General features: G+C 34.8%; 2 protein-coding genes across 2 annotated transcripts; both read right to left on the bottom strand.

Moving 5' to 3' along the window:
- Positions 1-411: 411 nt before the first annotated feature.
- LOC131603148 (uncharacterized) lies at positions 412-1376 on the bottom strand. Its single transcript, XM_058875415.1, has 2 exons — positions 989-1376; positions 412-699 (listed from the first exon to the last, which is right to left on the bottom strand). The coding sequence occupies exons 1-2, from the start codon at positions 1314-1316 to the stop codon at positions 584-586; spliced, it is 444 nt and encodes a 147-aa protein (XP_058731398.1). The 5' UTR covers positions 1317-1376; the 3' UTR covers positions 412-583.
- Positions 1377-4107: 2731 nt separating this feature from the next.
- On the bottom strand, positions 4108-6016 carry LOC131603147 (pentatricopeptide repeat-containing protein At5g18390, mitochondrial). Its single transcript, XM_058875414.1, has one exon. It carries the CDS (start codon positions 5930-5932, stop codon positions 4559-4561), a length of 1374 nt encoding a protein of 457 aa, XP_058731397.1. The 5' UTR covers positions 5933-6016; the 3' UTR covers positions 4108-4558.
- Positions 6017-10240: the final 4224 nt, after the last annotated feature.

Below are 10240 nucleotides of genomic sequence, written 5' to 3'. Positions count from 1 at the left end.
TGCTATATCGGTACTTTAAATTGGTCATCGGGTTGAGCATTGATTACATCTCAAATCGCAGTTAATTTTGAGTGATAGAGTTCGTGTCAATTTAGTCTTTCATCAAAGAAAACAACCAAATCTTGTTTCCTAATGTTCTAGAGCAATATGATCAGCCATTGTCCTCCCTCCATGTAAAGAACAGGGTTTTGAAAGAAAGTCTACAACCATAATTAAGGCCGCATCAACTACATGTAACCACAATTACCAGTAATATCAAAAGATTGCAAAGCAAACTTAACCGTATTTTAAAACACTGGTAACAAAAGCATTAAGCCAAAGAAAAGAAAACTCTCTCAGCACCCTCAAATTCAATCTATCACAAACTTATTTTCTCAATCACCTTCACAGTCAATCCTTGCACCAGATAAATAAACAACTAAAAAACAATACTCATTCATATAAGAAAATCATAATTTATTACAGTGTTTAACATAACAATCAGTCTTTACTTACTAGAACTAGAATAGCTCAATTTACCCAGGAAAAAAAAATCGACTAAACTGAGAACAACAGGTTTAGTGTTTTACAGAGATGTAGAGTGTTATGCTTTTCCTCCAAGAGTTTGAATAATAGCTTCCAAAAGCTTGATGTCATTATCGCGCTTTGCGATTTCTTCTTGCTTTGCACGCAGTTCTTCCATATGCAACTCAAACACCTCTGAAGTAAAAAATAAAATAAAATAAATCAAAAACTATTTATTAGGTTACAGATCACAAATATTCAAATTCATAATCATAAAATTTGAAATTACGATTTGTAATTAGGAACAACAGCTTCAAAAAATAAATCAGAAACTATTAATTAGGTTACAGATCAGAAATATTCAAATTCATAATCATAAAATTCGAAATTAGAATTCATAATTAGGAACAACAGCATCAATAATCTTCATAAACTAAGATAGATACATTAAATTAATTTAGTAAATGTGATGATAGGTTAATACTTGTGGTGTTTTCGAGCTCTTTGGTGACTTCATGAGCGCGTAACTCAGCGGCTTTCTGTGACGCTTCAGCTTGTCGTTTTTCGGAACGAGCGCGAGCGGCGGCGGTGATGGCGGCGTCGAGTTCTCTTTCCAAAGTGTGAACTCGTTGATCGAGGAGCTTAATTGTGCGGGCTTGATCGGCGGCGAGAGAAGCTTTAGCGAAGGTGTCGTCGTCGACGAAAACGGATTTTGTGAGGAGAAGCTTCTGGAGGGATTCGAGATTGGAACTCATCTCTGATAGATTCGTCATCGCTCCGCTCCATCGTTCTCCTTTTTCTTTGTCGTCCATCTCTTTGTTGTTGCTTCAACAACCTTTCTATCTGATTTCATTCTCGTTGCTTTTACTTTTTGTAAAATTAAAATTGTATTCTGTTTATCCAAATATTAACAAATTATACGGTAAAGCAGTTAAAGTTAGGCCAATAACAAGTGATTTTTTTGGTTACCAAAAATCTTGTTTGCTAGTTTTTTTTCTGGAGCTAGTTGGTATTTTTTATATTAGAAAAATGTACTTTACAATTTAAGATAGCAATTTAAATTTAGGTTATATATTTTCATTTAAGATAACAATTTAAAAATTTAGATTCAATCATGCCATAACGTTTGTGTGGTTGTATTGAATACCTACATCATTGATACATTTGTGGCGGAGCCAGAAATTTTAGGCAGCCTGGACAAAAACTTTACATCATTAATTATTCATCTGTTTTAATTTTCACACTCTATTTTTACTAATTTTGCCCCTGATTTTATCTAAAAATCGACTATTAAATTAGGAGAAGTACAAAAAAAAAAATAGGGATTGAGCCCGAGCTAGCTGGGCTTTGGCTCCGCCCCTGGGACTTGGATCCAAAATAGAGGAGAGGAACCAAAATGCATACTTAGAGATATTCCAAATTAATATAAAAAATATTATAAAAGATTTATAATATTTTAAATTAATATAAAAAATATATATAATTTTTTTTTAATTTAAAAACTAATAAATTGTGTTTTGGATTCATTAATAATTTATCGAATTTTGACAATTATAAATATGTATCTATCATTTTTATCTTTACAATTTTTAGAATTTTATGGTTGAAGAAGAGTTAAGAATTCTCGATAAATTTAAAGAGGCAAAGGTTGAAATTCCTTGAAATTTTTGAAAATCGAGAAATTTGTAGAGGTATCTAAAGGTATTGAAAAACACTTATGAACAACCTATGGCATATTTGTTTGCGCTGTGGAAAACCAACAGACGCGCGTCTGGCCCAGAAGCTACGCTTTATAGCTTCTCTTTTTTCACGGTGACATAGCCTTGAAACGCGGCATGTTTGTTTGCATGGTGAAAAATCAACAGCCGTGCGTCTGACCCAGAAGCTACACTATATAGCTTATCTTTTTCACGGTGGCATAGCCTTTGAAATGCGGCATGTTTGTTTAGGCGGTGGAAAACCAACAAACATGCATTTGGCCCAAAAGCTACACTTTATAACTTCTCTTTTCACGATGGCATAGCCTTGAAACGCGCGAATCGGAAGTTGGACGAGTATCCAAACATACCATTAGACTTGGAAAATAAGGTTTGTTCTTGGAAACTTTATTACCTATTTTCTTATAACTCATTTGTAATTTTTTGTATCAACTTTTGAATATATAGTGAATCAGAGAGTTGTTCTCTCTCTTAGAGTAGATGATTTGATCGAATTGAGTAAACAAATTATTGTGTTTCTAGTCTTTTATCTTCTTTTGTTTTGTTGTGGATTTGCTTTCACTTTTGACAAATTATTTGTTGCTTTAGACCATTTATTTTATCGCGACAAATCAAATTTTTGTGTTTGAACTTTCAATCATTTTCCTGAAATGCTTTGAATTATTCTTTTTTTTTTCACAACAAAACTAAGAACCAATAATTACGCTAAGAATCAGTCATAGGTAGTCACCAACATAATCCCTTAGGTTAGTTAGTTAGATATGTGACTAACTTCATAAACAAATGGGAAAGATTGGAAAAAAGTTATGGATAGTTTAGATGTAACTCATGAGTAATTTGCCATTGAATGTTAATTCTTTTCAAAAGCATGCTCAAACTATATAAGGCTCTAGCTAAATTAAGTAAAGTGATTCTACTTGTAAACAATTTTTATTTGTGATAGTATAGTGTAGCAATTGTAATAATCATAGAGAGAAACCTCCTTTCATGAAATGGATATATTGTTTGTAATGATCTGGATAATAAGATTACTCATTTCTTTTAAACTCAAGATTATGAAGAATACATGATATGATAATGCGCAATATGTAAATTATGATCAATAAAAATACATCAAATGAGTACCAATATAACCACTGAAACCAGTCAGCTAGCCATGTTCCACCCCCTTTTCTAATCAAGCCTCCAAATCCAGCTTTCCTTGGATCACCTAGGCAGCTGCCATCAACATTGCGCAAACGCAGTTCTCTCTCGGTGCATGCAATGCCATGCCAAGTCGAACCATCCTTTAGGTTTATTGATATTTCTGGAATATTAAAAACAAATCTCCGGAAGATCCAAAATCAAACTTGATGAATGTGTAAAGATTCTACGCCGACACGGCGACACCCAATGTTTCAAGATCTCCAACTCCGCCATTAACAAGCTAGAAACACTCTAGTATTATGTGCAATAATTTCTTCTCTAATCCAACAAAAGAAATTCTCCTGATCCAAAGAAACTATGATCAAAGAAACTATTTGCAGTAAAACCAAAAGCAGCCCATATTTTTTGGCCAACAAACAGTCAAGTATATGCAGTGAATAACAGTCTCTTCTTCTGTCAAACATCCGGGACATTAGCTGGATTGAGTAATTTTCCTTTTCCGCAACATGGAAAGTGGTATGGTATGGTATGGCTGGAAGACTAGCACACCAGATGATGAATTTAATCTTCCCTGGAGCACTTAATTCCCAAATTCGCGGCCAAAGATTTAGCTTTCATTTGTAAATTATTGGAAGGAAACAAATAATTCAGATTGGAGCTGCTGCTGCAGAAACAAATAATTAATCCTACATATTGTAACGAATTTTAAGACGTGACATGATGACAGACAAAAATTCAATTTCAAACAGAAAATCTGTTTTTTCCAGAGCCATACATAAAAGTTTTCCATCAGAGTATACAGATTACAGAATTCAAGGGACAAAAGAAGCAACATCTATGAACATGGAGAATTATTATCTTCGTCTTTCTTTCAGTCTCTCTTTTCCAGTCATCAATGGATTGAGAACTTATGGAAAAACACAGAAATTCTGCTAAAGAGAAAAGCTTTAAGCTTTCTTCCCTCTGAAAACTTTTCCCTCATACAAATTATTCAATAATTTATAACATGAGGATACTGGCCATTGGCCAACTTCACTTCAGATGAATGGCTTTCTCTTTTCATGCATGTATATATTTCAAAACCTATTTTTCTCAGTTGCAGGTAGTCTACTATGTTTAACAATGAAAGCATTCACCTTCCATTAAGTCTATTGATGAAAAATGCAATTAGAATTGAATATATTTAAAATTCAAACACCCCGTATAGACACTTCGAGTTGTTGTACTCTCTTAGCCAAATCATGTTTCCCACAATTCTTCAATCCATCAGTAACCATATCAAAGCAACGAGATATAGGTACAAAACCAATCTCAGTCATTTCAAAAAGATAGTTAGCAGCATCGACAAACCTTCCACCACGACCACACATAGTAATAAGCATGGTATAAAGAGGTCGATTAGGAGGATGACCCTTTGCTTTCATATCAGCAAAAAAGCAAAAAGCATCATCAAATTGACCCCTCTTAAACAAAGCCTTCATAACAGGTGCATACAAACTAGGAAATGGACGACTACCTTCCTCACTAAAATTATTCAACAACCTAAAAGCCTCATCCATTAACCCAATTTTCGAAACAGCAGGTACCAAAATCTTGTAAGTATTAACATCAAGAACCATTCCTAATTTACATAGCTCATGATAAAGCCCAACACAAAACTTAACTTCTTCTTCCCCGCATTTACAAGTTGATTCCATTAATGCATTGAATGTTCCCACATCAGGGACGATTCCTTCCTTCACCATTTTCCTCACCATTCCTTTTGCCGATTCAATGTAGCCCGCGTTCAACAAGCCTTCAATGAGAAGATCACGGCCTCTAACAGGAGGTGTAAACCCTTTATCACTCATCTCTTTGAGAAACTGTTGAGCTTCACGCATTTTGCCACTTGAGCACCACGCGTTGACGAGAAGCGCGTATGTACGTTTATCAGGGTTGATACCTTTCCGAAGCATGCGGCGGATGAGGGAGTAAGCGGCGTGGAAGAGTTTCGATTCACAGAGGGCAAAGAGGAGGGAGTTGTGGAGTTGCAGATTCTGAGGACAGTTGAAGATTTTGCATTTGTTGAAAAGCTGAACGGATTGGTCGATATGGCGGTGGCGGCCGTAGGATTCGATTAAGGAGGAGACGGCGGACGGGGAAAGGGAGAGGCGGTGGTGGTGAGTCATTTGGTGAATGATTGACCACATGGTTTGGTAATTGTTGGAGTTAGCGAGGATGGTGACGATTTCTTCGAATTCGACAGAGGTTGGGACGTAGGTAGGGTGGTGGTGGAGGGATTGAGCCCAGTTGAAGAAACGGAGGGACTCGATTGGGGAAGAGGAACAGGCGCGGAGGACACGGAAGACGAGTTCCGGTGTGATTGTGATGCGGAGTTTGTTGAGGGTTCGTTCCAAGTAGAAGTCGCGACGGACGATGTTTGCCACGTGTTGGATTGCGGCGAAGTATTCATCTTTGGAAGTGGTGGTTGTGGCGGTGGTTAGGGTTTTGTGGTGGTGGAGAGGTGGTTTTGATTTTGAGAGTGTGTTTGCTGTGCGGATGAGTTTTGCAAATGTCTGAAGCATTGCATTGCGTTCGTGATGGGGGTAGGATTCCCGTTCGTGATGCTACAATTCTTCCCTTGTTTACTGCACTGCACTATCACTCACACACTCTTGTTTTTTGTTTTATGCTCACGAAAATACCATTATGCCCTTAAGCTATTCTTTTCTTTTTTTGCTTTGTTTTTTAAAAACATCAATTATATATGGGAAATGCTAACGAGTGCCCCAGGGGCACTGGTTAAGGATTTAAAAAGGTATGTTTAGTTTATTAAAGACTTGTATTCAATGTAATGAAAATAGAAATAATTGACTTTTTTAAGAAATAAAAGGTATGTTTTCTTAGAACTACTTGCATTCAATGCATTGTAAACTAAAATATTTTATTTACTTATAGAATACTTTTATATTTTGAGTCCTTAACCAGTGCCCCAGGGGCACTCGTTAGCATGACCCATTATATATTTTATTAGCATCTTTTTCCATCAAATTTGTAGGAGCAGACTGCTTGCAAGTATTTACTTCCGCCTTTTCTATTTTTCTTCTACTTCATTATGTTTTCTTTCAATTTCCAACTTCATCTTTTCTCCACAATCAATTCATTCTGACCTGTACAAAAAAAATGATTCATTTTCTTCATATACTTAAAATAATGTCTTGTGATCACTAAAAATTTATATCATTAATTTATACCATTAAAATATGTCACGATCACTATGAATTTGAAATTATATTTATCACTATAAATGTTGCCTTATCGAAATTTATATCATCATAATAATTATTATAATGTGTCGTTTATAAAAATTTATATAATTAAAATAAATGAATAAATATGTGTCATTGGTGTAAACACTAAAAAAAAAATACTGGAAAAATCTTTCACGGGTATCAGATATTTTTCTATACATTCAATTATTATTTTTTCACAGGTACCAGACATTTTTATATATATTCAATTAATATTTTTTACGGGTACCAGACATTTTTCTATACATTCAATTAATATTTTTTTACGGATACCAGACATTTTCTATTAAAAAATATATATCTGAAACAAATGCGCGTCTCGTACCATAACCTGTTCAAACGGACGATTTTGTTATTAATTTTTCTTAAAAAAATAAAAGAAGATGATTTCTTGTAATCTACTAATCTCTTTTCTTTCTTCTTTTTTCTTTTAAATTTTTTTTCTAATATTATTAATAATAAACAATTTTTTTGTAATTAATTCTATTTTATAATTTATTTAAAATAACTAAAATATGATAAAACTTAGAAGGGAGGGAATACATAATACATTATTATTAAAAGATTAATTACTATGCACTCTCAGTGTAAATTTTTTCACGATTCATTGACGGAGTAAAATTGTATTATTAAACTAGTCAATAATAAAAAAACAATTTAAAAATATTAAATATTTGTCTTAAATATATATTTACTTTTAAAAATTAAAAATATTTTAGTATTTAATATTTAATCATTCATTTTAATATTTAAAATTTATTAATTTGTGTCTAAATACACGAGTTAGCATAACCTTTAAAATATTATATATATTAATATAAATATTTATTTCATATAAATATAAACTTTTCAACAAATATATTAACTTTAATTTGATAAATAATATTTAAGTTAAAAGATTAAATAAAAATTAATGTCACTTAATAATTTATTAAACTTTTATTATTGTTTTAGGGTTTTGTACATCCGGGATGCATATCCCGAATTGGATTCGACACTGCCAGACAATTTAAGCGCCACACCCTTCCCAAGCCTCACTCTTGGGGGACTCATGTACATCCGGGATGCATATCTCGGCTGAAGTTTGAAACCGTCAGATAACTTAAGTGCCTCGCCCTTTCTAGGTCTCACGCTTGGGAGACTTATGTACATCTAGGATATAAATCCAGAGTAAACCAAGCCACCCGTTATACCTAGCCACCCAGTCTGTCCCTTCTACCAAATAACCCTTTAATACGGAAGACATCCTCATAAAACAGAGTTCAACGTCCTTTATGACTTTCCAGGCGACAAGGGAACCACTGCATTTAAGAGTTGTGAAATATGATATTATGCCATTATTAGACAAGCACTATAAAAAACGTAGTCTAGAATCAGTAAAGCCAAGCAATCCTAAAATCACAAAAACTCTAAATATAATGTGACTTCTCCCTACCAGCTTCGGGAAATATCACATTGTTCTTCAGGAACTGGTTTGATAAAAATATTTTATATAAAATTTATTCTTGATCATTCTACCAAAAAAAATTTATTCATGATGGGTTAAAGTTCTAATATGGGGAAGTCCACCTTAACTTTTAAAAAATCCAATAATTACTTAATTCTAGGGTATAAATACTGCTACGCACGTAAGACCTAAGATACACATATTTTTCATATTTCACTATATCCTTTTTTGAATTCATTAACTTATTTATGTGTCAGAGTGCTAACCTTACAGATTGATCCAATGATCCACCGTGTCGGAGACTTGTAACACTATACCAGGTGTTCAACATCATAATTCAAGCATAATTTTTGTTCTGATCTGAAATAGTGGCACCATCTGTGGAAATCTAGTATTGATTCTTGCAAACTTCCACTATCATATATTGTCTAATGTGAAAGCTTGTTCACTGTAACTGAACGCCAAGATAAGCGAGGATGACCTCTATTTAGAACTCCTTCGTATCTTTCTACCTGAGGCTCTTTCCAATTTCTGGAATCGGTGAGGCCAAAAAGGGTCACCACACAAAGAGTAGTTTATGTAGTTGAATTCTCTTTGATCCATCTAAATATAGCGTCAAATAGAGTCTATGACCATTATATCATGAAAGGATTGGCGAAAAACCTCAACATGACATCTTTGAACCATGACTCCAACAGTAACAGAAATCCTGGTTATTCAACATGCCTTGAGATGGTTAGATTGCGAGAATACAAACACATAGTGTGGGTCGATGTGAGAGAATTTATCAACTCGAGAGCATCAACCTGCCAAAGTCGGTCATAAAGCAAACACATAGAAAGCAGCGAGAGTATGCTCTATCGCTATACTTTCTGAAAAGTCGTCAACAATGCCATTAAATAGATTGTATTCAGTTGTGTCAGACGCAAAACTACCCTTAATCCATCGATGACAAATGTAAAAGAGATGATCATTATTGTTGTTGGCAGCACATAACAAGGTTCCTTTTCTAAAGGACAAAAGTGTAAGGGTTTTCATACCTAAAATAGACAATGTCTTGTAAATGCAGTGGCGCAGACTCGTTGTCGACCAAAGCAGTTTGGAAGATCGTCTGCCTCAACCCCATTTCAAGAAACGACATGCCAGCAATCTATTCCAAATTGAGGAGTCCGATCAATATCCAAGCTAAGTATTTTAGGAAATGCATTTTTATTATATTTTAATATGAATAACATTATAATCACTGTCAAAATAGGGTAAATTGTCTAATTTTTTTAAAAGCAATGTTAATGAAATAAAGTGCATTAAGTCGTAGTTGGTGCACCCCCTAAAAGATATCCACTCCAAGGGCGTAAGTGGTTCCCAATGAACCAAGGGGTAAGGCTTATGCATCCTCCCGACAAACGGGGTGGATAAGAATTACGCCAGTTCTCAGTAGGTGGGACGAGTAATGAAGAAATGCTAAGAGATCATGTCGCTTCCCAACAAGTAGGATAGTAGAACTAAGATATAACAAGCTCCCATACTCTCGACAAGGAGGAAACGCAAAACAAATCCAACCCGAAAAACGTGGGATCCAAGGGTAGACGGGTCAATGAAAAAGAAATTAACTCAAAGAGATTAAACCATTAAAGTAACCTAGAAACAAGAAAGAAGTTTAATTAGCATGATAAAGTCATAACAAGGCCTGAAAGCGCACCAAAGGCGCGCGGACTGAACCAATACAAAATATTGTTCATCAGGGCCTCCTTTAGGGTTTTCGTTGTCTCCTACAATGGATCCATCCTGGTCTATCTTAAATGGGTCCAACTCCGATTGAGGAACCCGAGTTCCAGGATATAGCAGTTCCACCTAACCACTACATCTTTAAAAGTATCGAAGATAGTCTTAAGGCCCTCATCAATAGCTTTATTGACTTTCTTCTACATCGTCGTCAGCTTTTCAGTAAGAACCTCTTGCTCCTTGGCATAAGAGTCTTTCTCTTTCTTCAGGGTATCTTCATCCATAGTCAGTTGAGAGGTCAACATCTCCAAAGAGGAATTTGATTCCTCAAGTGCCTTATCTTTGTCCTCTAAAGATGCACGTACCTCGAATACCCTGGCAGCACGAGTGGATGTGAAGTTATGGGTATCCAC

The sequence above is a fragment of the Vicia villosa genome, linkage group LG5 (genome assembly GCF_029867415.1).
Source record: "Vicia villosa cultivar HV-30 ecotype Madison, WI linkage group LG5, Vvil1.0, whole genome shotgun sequence".
Classification (NCBI taxonomy): Eukaryota; Viridiplantae; Streptophyta; class Magnoliopsida; order Fabales; family Fabaceae; genus Vicia; species Vicia villosa.
The sequence above is the reverse complement of the archived record's forward strand: the minus strand, read 5'-3'. Positions and strand labels throughout refer to the sequence as shown.

Bases quoted from the DNA above. Each gene is read 5' to 3' on its own strand.
- LOC131603148 (XM_058875415.1), bottom strand. From the start codon at position 1,316: ATGGACGACAAAGAAAAAGGAGAACGATGGAGCGGAGCGATGACGAAT. The intron at 700-988 runs GTATTAACCTAT...TTTTTACTTCAG, and splicing joins AGAGCTCGAAAACACCACAA to AGGTGTTTGAGTTGCATATG.
- LOC131603147 (XM_058875414.1), bottom strand. From the start codon at position 5,932: ATGCTTCAGACATTTGCAAAACTCATCCGCACAGCAAACACACTCTCA.